This window comes from Cyclopterus lumpus, chromosome 12, assembly GCF_009769545.1.
Source record: "Cyclopterus lumpus isolate fCycLum1 chromosome 12, fCycLum1.pri, whole genome shotgun sequence".
NCBI lineage: Eukaryota > Metazoa > Chordata > Actinopteri > Perciformes > Cyclopteridae > Cyclopterus > Cyclopterus lumpus.
This window is the reverse complement of record NC_046977.1, coordinates 8,592,184-8,614,983: the sequence shown is the minus strand read 5'-3', so window position 1 is coordinate 8,614,983 and position 22,800 is coordinate 8,592,184. Positions and strand designations below refer to the sequence as shown.

General features: G+C 41.1%; 1 protein-coding gene across 4 annotated transcripts in view; it reads left to right on the top strand.

Annotated features, from left to right (window-relative positions):
* The window catches only part of rgs3a (regulator of G protein signaling 3a), a 120,532-nt gene extending 118,357 nt beyond the window's left edge, over positions 1-2,175 (top strand). For all 4 annotated transcript variants that reach the window (XM_034546399.1, XM_034546396.1, XM_034546397.1 and 1 more), the window contains one exon: positions 13-2,175. In XM_034546399.1, coding sequence (XP_034402290.1) covers positions 13-213 — 201 coding nt within the window. In that variant the 3' untranslated portion in view covers positions 214-2,175. The remainder of the gene's footprint in view (positions 1-12) is intronic.
* The last annotated feature ends 20,625 nt before the right edge of the window (positions 2,176-22,800 follow it).

The window sequence follows — 22,800 nt, the reverse complement described above, 5'->3', positions numbered from 1 at the left end:
TTCCCTCTGCAGGTCAATCTGGATTCGTACACCAGAGATCACACTAAGGACAACCTGCAGAATGTGACACGCTCCTGCTTTGACCTAGCACAGAGGCGGATATACGGGCTGATGGAGAAGGACTCATACCCCCGCTTCCTGCGCTCAGAACTCTACGTGGACTTAATCAACCAAAAAAAGGCCAGCTCCACTTCGACTTCATCTTCCTCATAAGAGACCAGAAGAAGATCTTAGGAGAAGAGAAAACATGACGATGAGAGAGAGAAAAAAAAAAAAGGGTCAGACTTGAAAAAAAAGTAGAGCGGTTGGGTGGGATGTGAGGGTCTTTGCTTGCCTTTTTTTACAGTTTGTTTTGTGTATGTCATCCTGTCCACTATGATTTGTTTTTGTTGTTGTTGTGGTGTGAGAGGACGCGGCAAAGCTATGGCACTGCAAAGGAATGTAGTTTACACAGTTACCAGGTGGATGGATGAATGAGTGGACTGATGAATGGATGGATGGATGATACTAAACCGACAGAAGCCCACAAACGAGGGCTGGAGCAGGAGCTGGATGCTCGCCTGATCCCTGTCTCTCTTTTTTTTGTGGTGTCAGTCTTTTGCTCGTGTTTTTAAGTTTTTGTCCAGTTGTACTGGAGAAAAGGACGGGTTGCTCAGAAAACCCTGCAGACATGAAGACAGTCCGGTACTGTTTTTCACCTTTTCCCTTTATTTCCACTTTAAACTCTCACTTTAAATCCCCTCCTTTCCTCCAACACATTCTCTGTGAAGCCACTTCTAAGCTGTCGGTACGACACAAAGTCCTTTTTTCCTTGGGGGTGTGTGTGTGTGTGTGTGTTTATTTTTTATTTTTATCAAGCTCAAAACTGTATGACGAAGGGGGTGAAAAACAATATGTCTGATTTAAAGCTGCCGTTATAGCTCTGTTTCACACGCATCTTTGTTAAACACCTACACCCTCTCAAAGCTTATATAAACAGCTTTCACCTTATTCAAGACTGGACAAGCGTTTAACAGGGACAAAGACGGAGACAGCGAAGGGCAAAGAACACGGGCGTATAAATAACGGACGGACTGGAGCTGCAATGAAACAGGGATATGTGTCACTCACATTAAAAGACATTCAAAGCCAGTAATCGAAGAAAAAGACGACTTGCTTCCTGGCTCCAAAGACTGTTTACAACAAGGAGCAAAAGCTGAAGAAGAAAAAGAAGACGAAAACGTTCCGTGCAGTCAAAACACCATTTCCTTTAACATTGTAGCTCATTCTGGACTAATCGAGGAAGTATTCTCAGGACAGGTTTTTCTACACACTCACTGTTTGTATATGCTTTAGAGTTCCAACCTGCACTCCCAAGTCCTACTGAGCAATACACAAGAGGCTGCTCGTTTTAATAGTCAGTGGAAACAAAAGGCTTCATGTTGTACAAAGGTTTGCCTATTTATTTAGATTAACTTGCTGGATGCTTCTACAGACACCCTAACCTCCTTTAAAGCACTCAGCTAAAAGCTTTCACTTTCCTCTTAACCACCAAGCAGGTCCAATGCTGTCCTGACCTTTAAGTGCAATATTGTTTTTTTATTTTATTATTATGTTTGGGTTGTGCATTTATTTGGATGATTTTGAACTTTCATGGGGAAGAAGAAGAATGGCTTGAGCTCTGTATTAACTTTATTTGTTAAGAGAAAAAAAAAGCGTATCGCTATAAGGTTGACTTACAACGTAAACTTTCAAGAACCATAAGTAGTTTAATGAATTTTAAGCAAGTGATTTTAACTGTGTTATAACCCCTGGCAGCAGGCAGCTGGGGGGGAGGGGGCGTTTTGGTTGTAAATATAATTCTTTAAGAAAAGTATGTGATAACACATTAAAAACAAACAAAAAACTCATAGGTCTCTGCTGGTGAATGTGGGACCCAGCTGTATTTATGTACATATGAGACTCAAAACTATAAGATGACATGTTTAAAAAAAAATAAAGTAGGTGAGCAAGAGCAGGAACAATCTGCTCGTTACCCTGGTCATACACACTGCTTGTAAGGAGTTTTCTGAAATGCAATTTATCATTTTCACTGTTTACAATTCAAAATGCATCTCTTATGATAGCAAGTGAAAACAGTAGAGTACATTTGGTGTCATTGCTAAAGATAAATAAACCAACCAACTGATGAAGTAAGATGTGTTGTCTCTGGATTTATATTGCAATGTGCATTTGCGTATTAGTCACACACATGCCAAGACTGACTGATGCATTCAAGTGATCCATAAACTCCCATTCACTGATTAAAGAACCGACTCATGTATGAAGTTGTGTCAATGAATAGTGCCAATAACACCAATAGACCTTTTGGCAAATGCATGTATTTGCTTCTTCGCAGAGAGATGAGAGGATCGATACAACTCACCAAATATACACTAATCTACTGCCAGCGTGCACTTAGCTTAGCTTAGCTTAGCATAAAGGCCGAAGTTAATTTCTGAGATCTTGGACTGTGATTACAACACTGAAAATAAATCTGATAGCTAAATCAAAAGCAGATTAGAGGCCGATTGCTGCATCATCTTTGACCTGTTGTTCAGTAGCGCATGCACAGTTTTCCTTAGCAACAAGGAATCACTTCCAACATTTAGTTTTGATTAAACTCTTCAGATTAAAGAGCTGAATTGTCTGTCTGAACGCTTCGGTTTCTGGCCTCTTCACCTTTTGTCAGACCAATGTTGCTGTTGTCCCAGATTCCTCTGAGGACAATATCATTACCATAACCAACAGAAATGATGGCCACAAGTACAAAAAGACGATCCAAGTTGTTCATAAATATTTTTTTTCCCACAACATACATGAACTCCCATACAAACAGAGCAAATTATCGTTTCCATACAAGGTACAATCTGGGGATGCTGCAGAGTAGTAGTAGCAGTAGTTGAGACGGCAACCCAGATCATCATAACTCGTCCTGATCACCTGTTGTTCTGAAAAGAAGAGCCAGTGAGTGGGCCACAGGGTTAAGTGTTGGGATGAGAGGAAACAGTGTTTGTGCCTATGTGTTTGTCTGCGTTTGAGGGGGTGCTGATCAGTCTGAAGTGGTGCTGGAAACGGTAGAAGTAGCAGCGCCTAATCCTCTTTACCAGCTGCCATCTGTTTTGACAGACAGAGCTTCTTTTTCCCAAAAGCGGCCGTGATCAAGCTGACTAGCTTCTCTCTCGGCCGGTTTCCTCTCCATCTTGCTCCTTGTTGACTGTCCCTTTGTCTTCAGATCTCAGAATTGTGTGTTTTTCTTTTTTTTCTTTAATTTAATTCTATACAACGGAGGGGCCTGCTCTCAAGCTGAATCCCTTTACCAAATCATTTTGTTCAAGTTTCCTTCCTTTCTGTCATCCGTGTAAACCATAATGCAGTGCCTGTCATTGTGAGCCCCAAATAACGGCAGCTCGCATTTCCTGCTCTTCCAAATATGGCGGTCAATGTTTCGTGTATTGTCTGACTTCCTTGTCAAGAACAAGTGGATACGAAGTGACACGTGTTATTATCTTTACAGACGTTTTTTTCAATTCTGTGCAACGTGTTAAAGATAACCATGCCTTGTCTGCTGGGCAACGAGGAAATACATGTGGTAGTCTGGAGGTTTGGACCCAATCGCAGGCTGGAGAACCGGAGAGGATGATCCTGGAGGCAGAGACAGAGACACTGGTAAGTATGGGTAAGCGATAATACGAGGAATTCACTCAGATTTCACAATTATTGTGCGACCAAGAACAAATAATTACCACTGCGGTTTGCTACAACGATCTGGCGATGAGTGGATGGAAAGTCGAGGTAGATATACTGCTGAGTGGATGAGAAGATGGAAGGCAGTTGATCACACTGGACCGGTGAGGTGAATGGGCCATAATCAGGAAGAAGCCGGGAGGAAACCAGGTAGGAGCCACGCCCACCACACACACACACACACACACACACACACACACACACACACACACACACACAGACCGACAGGGCGAAACAAGACACACAATGGAAGAGGGAAATACTAGGAAACACTGGGGAACACTGGGAAATACTGGGAATCACCGGGAAGCGAAGGAGGCACGGCCGGGACAAGAAGCCCCCGGTGCGTTTTTTCTTTTTTTACTTTTTTTGATCAGCAGCACTCCCACACATCAGATTATTTAAATAATTTAAAAAAATGAAGTTACAGTTCCAGATCACTCAGTTTGTGCTTCGGACTAGAATCTTCAAGTAATAGTTTGAGATTTTGAGCATATTTGCTTTCTTCTCTGATTATTGTAATTCCCTCCTCTTTGGTCTCCCCCACAAACTCCTCCATAAACTCCAACTGGTCCAGAACGCTGCTGCCCGCATCATCACCAAGACCCCTTCCATCTCTCACATCACCCCTGTTCTACGACAACTCCACTGGCTCCCCATAAAACACCGCATTGACTTTAAGATCCTCCTCCATGCATTCAAGGCCATCCACAACCTCGCCCCTCCATATCTGTCTCACCTCCTCCAAATCAACATCCCCACCCGGTCTCTCAGGTCTGCCTCCTCCATCAACCTGACTGTCCCTCCAGCTCGTCTGTCCACCATGGGGTCAAGAGCCTTCAGCCGCTCTGCCCCTCGCCTCTGGAACTCCCTCCCCCCTGACATCAGAAACATTGACTCTATCATTTTATTCAAAACCCACCTCAAAACCCACCTTTTCAGGCAGGCCTATGCCTGACGTGTTCCCTCTGGGTTGCTCTGCTGCAGACTGTTCTGCTTTTAACTGTGCTGCTTTTTAAATTGTGTCCGATTTTTAAATATGTTGTACGGCGACCTTGAGTGCCTTGAAAGGCGCCTTATAAAACAAATGTATTATTATTATTATTATTATTATTATTCTCTGGGAGTTAGATCTATGCCACTCCCATAGCTGTCTACGAAGTATGAAGCTAGCGGTTATTAGTTTAGCTTAACATAAAAACTGGACGTATTAGGAAACTATGTCCAGCCAATAAATTGTTCAAGCACATAACTCCATGTGAAACCAACAATTATGGATTAATAAAACAAGATATAGTGTTAATTAGTGACCTTTGGAGGTGTGTAACATTTGAAACTTTGGACATAGCTTAGCTTGCTGACCTGTTGTCAGTCTTCATGCTAAGCTTAGCTACAGTAATTACCTGCTTGCTTTAGCTTCATATTAAGCTTACAGATATCAGAGTGGTATCAAACTTCTGATCTAATGCTCAGCAGCAAATAAGAATAAAAACTGTTTTTTAATTTTTTAATTTTAATTCTGTATGAGCATATATCCACACTGTAATATGTTTAACACAACCCACTGCCGAGAACCACCCCCGCTTTTTAAGAAAGTTTAACACAAAGAATGACTTTTACAACTATTGCGCTCACTGTTGTGGTATATTCTCCGCTTCCTTAGAAGATCGGCTTATAAGATACCGTTCCACATATTTGCCCTTTGACCTGTTGGAGGGAGGGTCTGTTCATGTGTCCGGAGGTTATGGGTTAGAGGCGGTATGTTAGTATGACGGTATGTTGTCTCCAAATCTTGATATATGATACTCCTCCCTGTGTCCAGAAGGTATATGTGTAGGTTGGGGGATTTCTGTGTGATGTTATCTCACCTATATAGCCATCGTCCCCTGCCTTTGTTCAGCAGACCTTCCGATTGACTGCGAAGTCTCCCGGCTGACTAGTCGCTCGTTATGACCTGTGATTCCTTTCTGTAATAAACTCCACTATACCAGAAAGAACAGTGTCCGCGGAAGATTCCTTCAAATATCATTCTTCAACATCACTCCCGCTTGAAAGATACAACACTGTGCATGATACTATTTATAGGTTTGTTGATGGTAAATCTCTCATCTCCTTTTCTAAAAAAAAATGTAAAAATAGAACATACGATAATCACTACTCCACTACGACTCATTCTCAAGAGCAAATTGTGCATCAGTTCTTTTTGCACCGTGAACCTAGAAGACCCATAACATTCAATGGGGCTTCCCCTCTGGCCTCTCCTCTATTTGCAATCAAGCGGCTTAAACCTTGATTAATCCCTAATTCTCAGATCAGCCCCCCTTTCAACTCTTGGCAGGTTTACAAAAGAAACATCACATCTCTCCAGCTGCCCTCTCTGACTCAGTGGACACCTCAACCCCCGAAAGACTGGTGTGTTAGTTGTTCTGCTCGGCTGCATGCGCCGCATGGAACAAGTCTTTAGTTTTCACACCAGCAGCTTCATCTACACAGTTTAGCACTTTATGTAACAAGGAGCAGATTCATTGGACACTTTCCCCTCTTTACATTTTCATATCCGTTACATGTGGTGACATCATCATGGACATCAAGATATAGGTTTATTTTCATGCACCATGTTAGAATGCAGCTCGGTAGCTTTAGCGGATGTCGTCGTTGCTGCGGGTCGACAGGGACTTTAAAAACAGCAACAGACAGAGGAAGGAACAGTGGAGGGAAGCAGATTATAATTGGTGTATCCCAGTGGTCTAATCAGCTTTATATAGACGCTCCTTATACAAATAGATGAGCTTTAGTCCAGCATTGCCAACGTTTTTGAGAAATAATGAACGTTGGAAGTTGACGATTTGGGAATTTCTTTTGTATTTTATTTCTTGCAGAGAGTTCGATGAGAAGATTGATTCCACTCAAGCGTTTGAATGGTGAACATGAGCTGTGAACTGTGAACGGTTATCCTGACTGTGCTGAAGTAGGAGAACTGTCCTCACATGTAAAACAATTTGTGTTGTCAAGGATTGTCAAATGGCTCCCTCCTGCAAAGCAAACCTCCCCTGTGCTTAACTGCTGGTTCTGTTAAACTCCCGAGCTAATGTCATCCAACCATCAATTACATTACACAGTTGTTTTCTGGGACGAGAACAACACCTTGAACCAATATGTTGTCTCATTGTCTCCATCCAAGTTTTTTTTGTAAGGTTCGACACAGCTACTTCTGACGCTCAAGAACACAGTTTTCTTCCCAGGAGAAGCTTTAGTGGTGAAACCGCTCCAGATGGTTCCTCTATAATAAAACACCATGTAATCAACACCATGCAACGGTTTATTTTGAGCTGGAGAAGCTGAACTGTAAAATCAAAGTAACCTTATGCAAGGTGGACCAGAACTGGAAAGCAGGCACTTGCAACTGTAAAGTATCAGGTAAGAGATGTTTTCCCTGGCTACAATTCAGTCCATGCGCCCACTTTAAACCATGTGATGTGTGACAGATATTTCCACTTTCATTTCAGGGTGCAATGTGACTTCAGACAGAGACGTGGTAAACGTACAAGAAGATATTGCCTTTTTTCAGCCATATTTTTATAAAGACAGTATCTGTTTACATCTTGATCTCGTCTAAAGACATATTTTTCCCTTTATGTCAGTAAGCTACATGAAGCCATTTTTTTTTTACCTTTTACATATTGCATTTCAGATGTTTCTTCTCTAAATTATGCCCATATGCTATGATTGGGCTCTGGCAAAAGTCAGTTTTCCATTGTACAACACATGTTGGAACATTTCCTGTTCTGTCTCATTGAGCTGTTTTGACATGAACTCTGCTGGAGAGAGAAAAGGCAGATTCCTCCACAACAAAACACTTAAAGTGATGAATGTTTTAAGTGCAGTAACACTAAGCTTAAATAATGCACCTCACTAATAGGATTGTATCAACCGAAAACCTACTAACCCCATCAGATTATTCTACTAGAATATAAAATCCTACCAGTATATGTTGTGTTGCTTCCTTAACCTGCTTCATCCGTAAAAGACAACTCAACCATTGTAATCATTTTTAGGTAATTATGTCAGTTTGTGGCTATTATTGTCTGGTGGGTTCATTATCTTTTCACGAATTCTCTGAAATACTGCCAGCTTTCTCTTTGTCATTTGGGGAAACCACTGTATTTGACCTAATTAGTTAATGCATGAAAAAATAAGGAGGCCTCTTCAGACTGTTGGTTGTTTGTTTAAGTGGCGGTAGTGAGGTCTTTGAGCTCGACACCAGAAACTGTTTCCCGCTGTCTCCTACCAAAGGTTTTACATTTAGTTACATGGAATTACTCAGACATTAGAAGTTCAAGAGGATTTTTTGCCAATCTAGCACCTGGCTTGGGTGATCCCCTGACATTATATATAACGCTATCAGTCCAAATTTGTATTCATGCAATACTTTGGTTCATCGAACAGTTTGGATTCCTTTACAGTGGCCATTACAGCTTGAGTGAGCACTTCATGAGCAACATATGAGAATAATGCAGTGATAAAAAAAACCTCATCTGATGTTCAGTAAACCAAATCCAAAATGAATCTGTATTTCCAACCAAACCAATTGAACACAATCTGCATCCTTGATTTCTGTTTCTTCTTTGACAAGTGTTTTCTTTCTGTGAAGTGTTCCAGACTTCTCTGTGTAACTTCCAGACCGGCAGCTACAGACTCTCTTGCCAGTTGCGACATTGTTTCCTCCCCTCCCCGACCGCTGCCGATTGCGGGGGCCTTGATTCACGTTGACGCAAACTGTCATTAGTGTGTGTGTGTGTGTGTGTGTGTGTGTGTGTGTGTGTGTGTGTGTGTGTGTGACACAGTAAGTGGGAAAGTGAAACAGCAGAAATTACTCAAGCTCATGATGTCACCAGGGCGCCTTCTACCTAATACATCGTTCTTGTTTGGCTCAGATATACAGTAGCCATGGCAGAATCATTACTGGAGTGTTGGAAGACACTGATTTCTACACACACCCACACAGAGTAATACTGATAAACTCACAGTTTCTCGTTTACTACTTTACTTCTCATTTACTCTTTTTTTACACAATTCCACAGAAAAAAAAAAATCTTTTGCTGAATATATTTTTATCTGGCTTTTTTTAACTAAATATAAATTGGACAGAACATTTAGTTTCTCTTTTACAGTAGAGATGAGAAAAGAAAGGAGAGGCACAATCACAGGAGTGATGCTCCACGACTGTGACACTGTGACAGGAGATGCGGATGACGCTCTCGCATATCATTTCATGCGATCACGAACTTGCCAAGTTTTGTGCTTTTTGCATATCTCCAAGCGCTGGAGCAAAGAAAAAAACGATTGTCTTATGTTTTCCTCGAGATGATTTCATGCATTGGTAAAAATAGAAACAACGCCTCATCAACTGAGACAGCCAGGGGGGAAAGATCGTAAATTAAGACATTCAATTTACATTTAATCACACACCATTAACATCACACACCCTTTGGTCCTTCCAGTTCCTGAGGAGTTGTTGGAGGCTGATGCTTGTGCCTGAAAACAGATTGCATGGAGTTTTGGAGTAGACGCTGATGTCTCGCGGCTCCAATTCGGATATGGAAACATGACTGCTGCATGAAAAACCTCAAGAGAATGACAATAACAATTGGCACACTCCATCCATCTCTCTTTTCTCTGCTTCTTGTTTCCTGATTGCCAGATACGCTGCAGATCTAGAACTCTTCAAGCGACGGATAAACAGAGACACTGCCTTGGCTAGAGAGCAGAAAAGAGAGGGAACACGTGAGACAAATATCTTGTTTAGTTAACACCCATCCAGATGGGATGCGAGGAAACATCGGTCAGCTTTTGAGCCCGTTCAACGCTCCACCATTTGACCCAGCTTTGTTTACCACTGTACAACGTAATCAATGCCAGGACACGCGCTTAACCTTGCCACATAAGGTCAAACTACTCATCTATCCTCTGCTGCCATGTGGCTCTGGATTATTGTAAGGCCACGGTTTGGAACATACAGAGAGCATGGGACAGAATCAAGGGAGGCTCGAATCAGAAGGATTTGGGCGGTCTGGACAGAAGCTGTAAGACATGGAAATGCTGAATGTGATCGTCTTTGTATTCAACTGAAGTATATTTAGCCTCCGCTTTTAATTCATGATCAGACAAGGGTAGGGGGGAGTGTTGAGTTGCAAAAGTCCAGTAACAGCTCATGTAAAAAAACAACAACAGATGGCCTTTTATGGTGCCCAAAGTGTAGATTGAGGCTTACTATGAAGTCACTGAAGCAACTCAGATAAGATGATCATAATCTGACCTCCTTAAAAATACACATTCACTCTCACTTCTGCTTGAAAGCCTATTATTTAGTCAGCGGTCGCTTCAGAAAACAAACCACATACCATTTCAGCCTTCACCCATGTCATATCAATATAATCTCAATGATTTGTATTACTCATATTTATGTTGTACCATAGATGTGATAGAGACATGAAAAAGACATCGAAACATAGACATCAAAAAAGCTGCATGGATCAAATTAGGCTGGGAATATTGCCTTTGTCTATTTTGAGTTATGTTAATATGGGCCACCTGATGAATGTTCTGGGCTCCACCAACTGGAGAAAAACATGCATCTCTTTTAGCTGCTGTGATAATTCTCTGCATGTACGTCACATACTTGATGTCATATGAGCAACCCCTTTCACAAATGGTCTATTGTTAGTATAAACCTATAGATTAGAGCAGCTATAAACCATCTGGTATATTGTCTCGTGTAATAATATTCCTATACTCTGCTCTGTTTTCAGCAGGGTGTTTTTTTGCCCATCAGAAGAAGGCTTTTTGTCTGGGCAGCGCTTTGATCAGCGCCATCACGCCGCACTCATCTGCCAATTGAACAGGAAGATATGCACACTGCATGCTCACGTTTTATCGTGTTTCATTTATTCATATCATCTCTTTTTGATGCTTGCTGTTTGATTTTGTTCCTGAACTCTTTTCACATCAGATCACTTCCCTTCCTGCCTTTGACTTCCCGTTAACTCTGATTAGTTCCGCCTGTCCCTCATTGGTCCTGCAGTCACCTGCTCACTTGCTCCTTCCCTCTCATCATACACACCAGCCTGGTCCTTCGTTCCTCATCAGTTCATCTGTTCCCCTAATGTCCTGTTTTCCAGCCCTTCTTTCTAGAGTCTAGTTTTCCCAGCCCTTGGTATTCTTGCTTTTTTTGTCCCTTGCGGACCTCCAGTTTTATTTTAAATTTGTACGTTTATTTTGACAATAAATCATTGAACTCAGTGAGCATGCCTTTGGGAAAAATCTGAGGTACCAGCAAGGGCTTGGGAAAATCCACATTATCAAAAAGACACACGCGCGTACAAACATATCAATGCAAGATTTACACATGGATTAGGTGTACTGTGAGCTGCACCTCCACAGATGAATGATTTATCCATTTTCCGTTTGTCGCAGCCATTTGGTTACGCAACAATCTAACACGAACCAGACAGTCTTTCAGCTTTTCTTGCTTTTCCTTTCTTGACATGTTGTATCGTCTGTCATTTACATGTTATAAATACATGCAATACGCCTCTGTGTTTCTTTTTGGCTAGACAATTATTATTATAACTAGTCCGTAAGGTGCGTGTACTTAAGACACATTTGAAAAAGCTCTCACCCACTAATACAAAATCTTCCTTTGCGGAGAATAAATGTTTAGGCAACAACCCTCAATCTGAATTTGCGTATTAAGTTCATCTTCCTTCACTAAAGATGTGATGACTAATGGCATCGGGTGAGCTCAAGGGAGTTTCAGCCGTTTCCATTTGGCAGCAACTCATACATCTGCAAACTGGATCTCCCTGAGGATTTGTGTATGTCAGCCAAGTTTGTGCAAGTTAACGCAGGAGGCAGAAGGCAGAAGGCGTGTACTTACTCCAGTAAGTACACTGCATTTATGTGGCACATTTCAATATGAATGAAAATAATAGCAGAGATGTTGTCGTGTTGTGGATGTTTTTCAGAATAACAAATTCCACAGGTTATGACATTAACTAACACCATTTATTTGTATATCACACAAGATATAAGAATAGACGTGTAAATTATATTGATGTTGGTCGACAAACCATCAAAACGTCATCACTTAGCTATGAAACAGCATATTTTAGGAAAGAAAACCTTCTTGTTAAAATGCCTGTTGTGGTCACTGAAATAACCTGGAAACACAGCACTGACATATACCTTTTAAGTTTATATAGTGTACAAAAAGTATAAAGAAGTCTCCAGCTAATGTACAGATACACTTGAGGAATCATTGCAGTGGTGTTTCTGGCCACCAGGGGATGTACATTCAAAGTCTCCTCTGAGCACTTTCTGCAGCCTTCACCAACTCTTGAGGGATATTTATAGGGTCAAATGAAAATGTTTTTTACATATAGCATCTACAATTTGTTTTGGTCTGCCAAACAAATCCTACTCCACAGTTGAAGGCATGAAGACTTTTCTTTGAATGTCTGCCATGTTAGGAAGCATCCAAAGGATGGAAAAACAAACCAAAGCTTAGAGCTGCGTTAAGTCATTTCTGAGTGCTGACTCCAAAACAAACTCACCATAACAAACCGTGGAATACTTTATATATTTCTCAATGTCCATTGAGGCAACCACAAGTCTGTGAGAACCAATCAGACAAAGGAGGGGTCCAACCTCTGGATGTAGCGGTTATGGATTTGTTGAGGCAGGTTACTGTCTATGATCTATGAATTACTTGTTTCCCTTTCTCTCCTCCTATTTGTTTGAAACTCTCAGATGGCCCGGTGGGCGGGTTTTAGTTGAGGAGTGGCGCTGTCACACAGGATCAGAGGCTGACACGTCAACAGCTGTTCTCTGTTGGCATTTGGCCACATCCTGTGATTGCAGATGACACATTCTTTAACGTTGCATTTATGGCTGCCAGATGAAAAAACAAGAGTATAGTTGGTGTAAAAATAGACCAGGAAAGGAGGGGTTGGGTGTGAAAGAGAAAGGGCAGGATACTGTATCAAGCAGAGCATCAGAATGTAAGGTCAAGAATAAGTAGGTGAGGATAGGACACAATGCAGCACACTGGACCATCGCACGCATTGTTTGTGCTTGTGTTTGTGATTTAAAATACACATAGAGAACACGTAGATTGTGTAAGGTTTATATTGTAAGGATTAATGCTCGGCCAGCTCCTTTTTCACTATATATCAAAAAGTACTCATGTGCTCATGAAATAAACAATTTTATGGCTTGAATTCTTCTTACAGAGCTTTTATTTCTTGATGCATTTTTGCACTTTCTGTTGTGTAAGTTATCCATCTAAACTTAAAAATGTATAATTGTCAAACAATATGAATAATACTGTACAACTGTAAGAAAAGGGGAACAAAGTTATTTACACACATCCACAATTCAAAGTCCCCCTTAGATATACAGTAAATGAAATGTTGCAGGGCTGCTGTACAATCCTTTAATAATGAAGGGCCACATCATAGAACACAAGTCAACAGAGTTGAGTATATACAAAATATAATAATACAAATCATAAATAATCATTTTAAAACAACAGCACAATTAAGCCTTAACGTGGTCAGTGTAGCATGAATGATTACAAGTTAAAAACCTGGTCTGACAGGTGTGTTGTGAATGCGTACGTGTCAACGATCAAATACACATTTAGCACTAATCTAGTCAAACTTGGGCGATCCACTGGAAAAGAGGAAAGGTATCTTTTTCTGTGCCACGATTCAGTGAATGAAGCGTGCTTCAGTGTGTTCCCGCTGTCTCTAAATAACAAAAGCATAAGCAGGAAGGCCTGGCAGCCACCTGTAGCCTGCGGCGTTCAGTTTGGTCATTATCACACTTCTGTGGCATGTTGTTGTTCGTCCTGTTATACAACAATCCTGGATTCTGTTCGCAAAAAAAAAAAAAGTACGAAATTCCAGCTTTTCCGATTTGTTTATTTTTCAATCCGTTTGTGTATCCTTTGTTGATTACTGCTCCTTCGGGCCAGAATCTATACCCTGTACTCACTTTGGTTACATGACCAAGGGAAACACATGTGGATGAGTGAGATTGTGGATCATTTTGGAGAATACAGTGGTGCAGCTTTGGTCTCCGAACGAGCTCTGCTTCTTTGATGTCGCTCTTGCCTTTAACAACACGTCTTCCTTGTTAAAGTGGACTTTAAAACGGTTTATTTGGTTGGTGGTTGGACAATGACAAAATAACTGAGAATATGTGTCTTTGATTCTGCAATTGCAGCCGCAGCAGCCCAGTAAAAACAGTAGTGATGACAAATGAGCTTTTTCCACTGTGTGACTGCTTTCACTTCCTTTGGATCTATTCCCGTCTCAGACGCCGTGTCCCACATACTTAACTGGTGGTTTGAAAGATTGCAGGTATACAAGGATTCCCAGCAGGTCCAAATCTCTCTATCTTAAAAAACAGCAGGCGCTCGATTGGTTTCCTGCATGGGTTACAAATCAACAAGTTTGGATCATGGAAAAGCTCTTTCATCACTCAGTGCAATCTTGATTATTTCTTAATTCTTTACGACTATCTCCTCTGCCACAAGGTCTTACATGTGAACTTGACATCAGCCGTGCACCTTCAGGACAATCAAGTATCTAATGCACCATCAGAACAGCACTCCCTCTCTCCTTGTGAGAGTTTTCCAGATGTTTTCACCAAGGCCTGTGTGGCTCCGTGTTGCATATTGTGCCCCCTGGAATCACATTTTCTTTGAGGGACTTGTGCTGTAACTGAACAGTAAAGCTATTTTGCGGAAGGCACACTGCTTGCTTGTTTGCTGAAATGCCTCTTTATGCGCCAGTGTATATATACATATAAATCAAGCTGTCACTTCTCCCTTCGGATTATTGAAAGGCGAGTCTTTTCAAAACCTTCTCATTCAGGGATCTCTTTGAATCTTTTGTGTGCTCGTATGCCTACCTGTATACGTGTGGGTTAGCAAGGCTAATCTCTGATAAAACTATTTCCGGCATTTCTGTTGTGCTGATGTATTCAGAGAAAGATTCACAAATGGCGGTCCCACAAAAGCAGCTCTGTTATCCACACCCTCTCTCTCTCTCTCTCATTGTAAATATCAAGGAAAGACCTCAATTAACCTCGATTAACTTAATCATGCTAAACCTAGCAGGAACTCATGTCCTCCCCTCGCCCACAGACGTGTTACCTAATACCACAACGGTTAATATCAGCAAAGGCACCACAGGCACCTAAATGTACCCACTCTGGTGTGGACCGACAGAAATCAAGAGGTTTTTCAAAGGTTCATCGGGCTTAAGGGTGACACAGGAAGTTGTGATTCACAATGTCTGCGACAGCTGTAAGGGAAAATAAATCATTATTTCCTTTAACACAAAAATAATGACTGATCAATCACGGAAACTAATAACGTTGTGCACACTCTGTGGAGGCGCCTGTTGAGTTCTTTTCATCTTCCTCATGACAAGAGAGTGAATGAGAGAATATCAGAACCTGTTGAACTAATCCTTTGAGTTTACGATAAAGAAACCCTGAGCAAATGAAGTTATTATCCGTTTTGTAGCAATATTGGAATGTGTATTCTGTGGTGGCTTTCTGTCTGGGAATCAAAGGCACAGTCTGATCTGAATTACAGGAAATGTAATCCAGGTTAAAAACACCCAACTGAGAAAAATTTTAAATTACATTAAATCACGCGGTAAAAAAACAGATGTGCTCCCGAGCCGCAGCTCTCTGCCCGATTCTACTGCACTTGACGTCACTCACTATATTAAAGGGAGCATCAATCATGCATTTGTCTTTGTACCTGTTTACCGTTCACATACAGTACAATCTTAAACCAAAATAAGGGATACAATGTTATTGATAATTCTGTCCAAATGCATTGTTGGTGTACAACACTTTAGATTCAGTCCATGAAGCAGTTGATCCTCACACGAATACGGCCTTATGGCAGTAGCGTCAATGGGACATTAATAGCATCCGGAGAGTCATGTGAGGCGTAACAATGGCAGCTAACCTGCTCATCCTTCTCATTACTCTGCTCTGTGACACAATATCAAAGACGGGATGCGCAATCCCACTTTGTCTCACGAGAAGGTATTTAAAAAACTAATTAGAGCTCCTCAGGGACTTAGCTACGGCATCAAACGTTCCCTGAATAAAAATAACTGCTCATGGTTTCTGTCATAGGTAGAGTGTCATGTTTCCGGGTGTCTAATAATAGGAATTTTAATTTCTCTAGCTATGTTTGTCATGGACCAGTGATCAATAAAATGGTGTCAATTAAAAGCAGCCAGTAAAGGATGCAATGACTCACACCGGAACATAATAAACCAAAAGAAGGAAAGGTTATACTTATTATTTTTTTCCACAGCGAGGTAGAGGTATATCATTTTATATAATTTACCCTTTGAATGCTCTGTCTCTCTCTCTAACGCACAGTTTCCCTGGTCAGTGACTCACTCCTGCCATTCCTTTAGCTCCTGACTTTCCATTAGTCTCTTAGCAACCAGGGCTTGATCCCTCAGGATGGAGTCAGGGAGCTCCTCATCTCCCTTATTTCAGATGTAAAATTTGAAAACAGGAACCAAGGACCGGCAACATAATCCCTCATTCTACTCCCTACTGGCTTGACAACCAGTCAGAGTGTGACATAAGTCAGCGGATTGTAACAGAGTGCTTTAATAAAGCTGCTAAATGGCCACAGCTATCAATCAAGTGTCATTGAGAGATAACATGGTGACATTATTTGTTGTCTGTCCAGGGAATCTATATTTATTTGTACTACTCTCAGTCATTTCAGTGTATTGTATTTAAGAGAGAGTTGGTAGCTGTTACAGGATTGTTACAAACTAGTCCAACTAACTACTTCCATTGGAAACAGGTTTGTAACACTGGGCTGGGTTTTTCAGTTGGATAATTTTTTTGGATCTCCTCATAATTGCAGCATGCAGTGGCATGTGTCTGCATAGATCAAAAGGGGATCATGGGGATTTTTGGGAAACAGGATATCAAGACTTTCTCAGTGGCCCAAAACCTTTGTGGGAAACCACATGTCTAAGAAAGCCAACGTCTGGTATCTGACAGAGACTTCAAATAAAAGATCAGCCTCCAATATCCTTTTTACTTTTGTTAAATACTTAAATGCAAACCAGAAAAAACCACATCCGTCAGTTTTTCAGTGCCTACAGAATCTGAGAAGGTCTTCAATTTAATTTCTATTACACAACCTGTAACTCTAAACTTGGCTTTCCATTTAAATCTCTGAGGTATTTTTTCTTTCTACCTTACAAATGTGCAAATGCTTAAAATCAGCCGGCACACTTAATGTTTATTAGAAATGGTTCCTGATATTTCTGCTGTCTTCTATCTCTCAATGGTGATGCATCCTTCACATCAACCTGTGACTAACAGGCTCAAGCGGCTGTTTAAAGAGAGTTTGGAGAATGAAAGACAAAAAGGCCACTTTTTTAATCTTTCGGAATAAATGCACATTTTTATTAGAGTAATATAAATGCCATGACTTGTGGAGGAAAGGTGTGTGCAAGCATCAGCTAAATAGCCACACCTAAGAGTATGTATTCAAATCTGAAAATATTTCTCACTGGACTTCATCCATCCATCCATCCATTTTCAATACCGCTTATCCTCATTAGGGTCGCGGGGGCGCTGGAGCCTATCCCAGCTGACATAGGGCGAAGGCAGGGGACACCCTGGACAGGCCGCCAGTCCATCGAGGGCACATGTAGGGACATACAACCATTCACTCTCACACCTATGGGCAATTTAGAGATCAATTAACCTGCAGCATGTCTTTGGACTGTGGGAGGAAGCCGGAGAGCCCGGAGAGAACCCACGCTGCCACGGGGAGAACATGCAAACTCCACACAGAAGGACCGCTCCGACCGGGAATCGAACCCACGGCCCTCATGCTGTGAGGCAACAGTGCTAGCCACTACACCACCGTGCAGCCCTACCTCAGCTGGAAGCCTGGTATAAAGCACCCAGGTCCTCTCAGAGCTCCCTTCCCACTCAAGCCTCAAACCTGTTGGAAACTCATCCAGATTAGAGATCACGTTTGGTTTAGCATAATCCTCAACTCTGGCATTCATTCATCACGAAAGCGTTATGATTAGAAATCACATCACATCACATTCAAATATGTGTTTGTAACGTGGCTGGATTTGTGTAGCTTCCAACGTCACAGGAGGAGGACTCATCCATTAAGGTTATTTGATGTCTATTTTTAACTGCATGAATGAAAACAAATGGATGAATAACGTCACATTAATACTCACTACAAATATGCAGTTATTTTTTATTTGATTCAAGAAATGACTAATGTGATGGATCTAAATGATATGTTTCATGGGTATTGCACACTTAAATAGGGATAGTAAATTGAATTTGAAATGTCTGTTATCCTGCTCTATCATTATGCTCTCTGTTAAGATTTCTTCCAGCTATAGCTCTGCGAAAGAGGCTTTTAAGGACGGAAAATACACTAGTGCTTCTACTTTGTATGGAAACCACTGGCGGAACGAGGGAGGAAAATAACAGCCTTTTTCCCAGCTCTCCAAGGCAGTTATACCTGTAGGTCAATTATTAAATTTCACATAATTAGAGCATGGGTGGCTCCATTTTTGAGGCATGTAAAGACAGAAAAAGGACTGTCACAGTCCCCAAAAGGAAAGTAGGAAGGACAGAACATGGGCACAAGTATAGTGCAATACCAGACTGATACTTTCATAGCGTTTTGTAAGGTTTGTGTATGCACTTGAATTGGTTGTCAAGAGGAATATATTTAGATAACTGCACCCACACAAGAGAAAATCTAATTTAATTCCACTAGGATTTTCTTTTGCCATATACACATCTGTATGCAAAAGAATGCTCTCCACCTACTTATAAATTAAGATTAATTAAGTCTCCCTTTGGCTACATTTGTCTTTCGTTGCTTGTCACGCTACATTTAGGACAAAGGAGACAAACCCAAGCTGCACAAGAGGACCCTGAGTGCGGCTTACACACAAGGGGATGAATATGGAAAATGCGAAAGGCTCTTCAGTGGCTTCAAAGAGCTGAATATAAAGCACTCAGTGAAAACATGAACCTAAAACAAGGTTAAGGAGCCACAAACGTGATAGAAAAGGATGAATAAAATGCAGTACACAACCTAGAACTACTGAAAGAGTGATTTCCATGGCCGGTACACACGGAAGTTATTCCTCCTGAATCATAAAATACTGAGGTAAAGTACCAATACCACACTACAGACAAACTTACAGTTGAAAGTTCTATCTTAAAGGTTCGACTAGGAACTTTCCTTTTGTTTGGATTTGTGCCGTTCCTGTGGATCAAAGTGGTAGTGTCTCAGAGCACCATAGTTACTTTCGAAAACCTCTTATTTGACTGAAGCAGGGGTCTGGCAGTATGATCCTCATCCTGGTTCTGGTTCTCCCGTGCTTCCCTTCCCTCGGGCAATACGGTGATGTTGGCTCCCAGCAGGGACCGGCGGAGCGAGGCAAAGCTCTGGCCCGAAGAGCTCTCCTCCTCCTGCTGATGGTTCAGGCTGAACAGTAGACCGCTGCAGCAAAGCCAGATTTGTGTCTGTCCACGCTGGGCCGGCTGCTTCTGGAAGACAGCGTGAATTCATCGGATTCATGTTCCGGTGGCACCGATGACAAGCGTTGAGAATCACTTTGTAGAAATAGCCAATCTTCTAGCTGATCTTTTTAGTTTAGTTTAGTTTAGTTATGTCTTGTTTACTTATGTAGGTTCATATAGAAGCATCAGCAATACACTGATACTGTTTTGCAGGTAAAGAGCTGTTTATTTGTATGTGTTGGTGGAGAGACAAACAGAGCTAAAAGGACAGTGAATGTTGACTTGCAACAATCAGGCGAACAGAACCAGCGTTAACTTAAAATATGATAATGTACCAGTGTTGCTTTTACAGCTGTGGCCAAGACAAGACTATACGCCAAGAAAAACGTGTGAAAGGGAATCTTGTGAAATAAAGGAAAGGTTGAGCAAAGGACCCACTGTACATTATCCTGGTCCTATACAGGCTAAGAGCTCAATTGGCAAGCTATCACTAAAGAGATTTTTTTTACAAATTAGCTTCACAACCTACAGCGACAATGCTCCAACATATAACATTGTCAAAGGTGAAACCAGATGAGGACTCTTCTTCTCTTGAAGAGCCAAGACGATGTCTTTAAGTGTTGATTCACATGCAGTATTTAAAGGCCCCAGAGTCCTTTTGATGCCCTGTCTCTATTATAACAGCCCGCTAATGAGGTTCCATTTATAGACTCTTCATTTATATGATGTCAATGCTGAGGTCAAGCCAACACACACATATACACACACACACACACACACCTCCATAACTAAGTCTCACAGGAGCACATTCCTAATGGATTTAATGTAATTTACGGATACCTTGAGAAGTCTTGCTTTCCTAATTCATTAGTCCAGCAATTTATGTTCGGGGTTCCTCTTGACCCAGATGTATACTGTTACAGTTAAATAAATGCCTTTGATTTGATTAGAAACTAATTGTGACCATGTTGGTTTCTTTAGATTGATCTTAAGAACCCACTGACCAACCGTGACCAAACAAGTATATTGTGGCTGCCACCTCGGGATGTAAAGGGGTATCTTGCTAATGACTCGGCTCACTCTTCATCATCTCGAGCCAATTTAATGTATGCATTAGTGAGGCCAATGCATCTAACCTGCAGTCGTTACATGTCTTATCCTCATTTGTGAATATGACACTACATTTCCATAATTATTCCACTTGAAACCCACAACAAATGAGAGCAAGCATTTGTTTTACGGTATGTAAAGTAGAGTTTTCCCAATAGCATTTATATTGGTGTGTGCGGGTGTGTGTGTATGTGTATGTGTGTGTGATCAGTCCTCACATCGTCTGTTTGTCAGAACAGCCTGTATCACGCACCATGTAAACCATTGATTCTCAAATGTTTTTAGACTAGCTATATTAAGAACATCTTATATTTTTGATGCCACTGAAACATTTTTATCTTTGAATACTCGTGAAACAACATACTGTATGACTGATTTTATTCATAGTAGTACACACAAAAACATATTGCAACTTGAATCATGTTACTTTCAAACAGAGGGTCATTTATTGTATTGTAGTATTTGTCCTCAACTTGATACGAAGAGCCATCTGTGCTATGTTCGTGAAATGTTTTCACCATCTGTAATTTCTGGCAAGTCTCCTTTCCTCTGCAGATGGAAAAATCTTGTTGTTTTCCATCATACTTAGAGTGCCTCAGATGTCACACTAACTTGGTTAGCCTCCTATTTTTGTTCTCCCGCAGTTATGACAGATTTAGGGCATTGTCCCTGTTTTCAATATACTAAAATGTATCAGTTAATTGAACCGGTCATGAACTCGGTCTCAGCAGTGTTAGAAATACAGATGCTGGGAGGCGGCAGGTTCTGCACATCAGTCTTCATGATACTTCAGAACTATTGTTTGTATATTTGTATACAGAACCACGTTTGTGATAATATCAAGTCGAGAAAAAAACATGAAATAGTAAAAGAAAGTGCACTGTGCAAATAGATTTTCTTTTTTGTATGGATGTTTGTAAATAATACCACACTCAAAAGACATTAGTAACTTTCTTGGGTGTGGAGTTTAGGGGTGGATTGTTGTACTATAGCATGGCAAATAATGTATTTTATTCTTTGCTGTACAGGCAAGTATGCATGTGTGTTCATGTTTATCAAATGGTAGAAAGAAGGAAATTCAAGTAACAGAGTGATGGGATCTTTGGTATAACTCAAACACCAAAATATGTTAACAACTCATGACTCATGCTTCATCAAACCGTCCGACTTCATCATATGGTAAGACCAGAAAGACCTCCAGCTGTTCTCTCATTTTGCAGTTAAAGAGGAAGAGTGAGAAATACTTTCAAGAAGGGACATGAAGTATGAAGTGTATAAGATATCAATTCCCTAATATTTTTCACCAGCGGTACTTTCAAATAACTCTTCATAACAATTATCCACCAGAGCCGGCACAACAGATAACAGCACGAATAACCATTTCCAAAAGAAAAACCTACGAAAAGCCAGACACGCCAATGGTGGTTGAGAGGCTGTTTTTAGTTTGCTGGCCGTCTCCGTGATGAAGGATCCATAAAGTTTTACCGTTAATTAAAGAGACATGAATGGAATGAGCTGTCCTTCCTGTGAACTGCAGTGGGATTTTTGGATCTCGTTAAACCAACACACACTGAACAGTGGATTCTAAAAACACAAAGGAGTGGAAATGTGGCAGCACATGGTAACATACAGATTAATGTCAAATGATTATGTAAATATATGACCTATATTGGTTCGGCCTTCTCCTATTTTTTGTGCACAACTTCAATGTATTGCCAAGAAGTTTTGAACAGACCCGATAGAACCCAGAGGAGGAATCACAAAGTCTTTGGTGATTATCTGTCACGCGGCGGGAACTGTGGAGGAGGACTCGGACGCAGAGTGGAGGTTTAACTAACAGTATATTTATTTATTAACAAAAAATCACAGGGAAAAAAACCTGGAAGCGACTAACAAAAAAATCACAGGGAAAAAAACCTGGAAATGACTAGCTCCTCCGAAAAGAGGGATGAACGGGAACAAAAAAATTATCTAACAATAGGTTCCTGGACTTGACTATGACAAGGCGTGTGTGCAGGACGAAGGATCAGACACACTGGCACAGGACAAGGGGAGACACAGACTATAAGTACACATGAGGGAAGTGGGGAAACAGGTGGACACAATCAGGAATCAGGGAAGACAATCAGACTGGTGACACAAGAGGAAGGGCACGGAACCTGAAACGAAAGGAGAGTTAATTTCCAAAATAAAACAGGAAGTCACAAAACAAACATGGAGACAGGACAAAAACCCAACTTGACATACAGGTGTGACATTATCACCACATACCTGAAAAAAAAG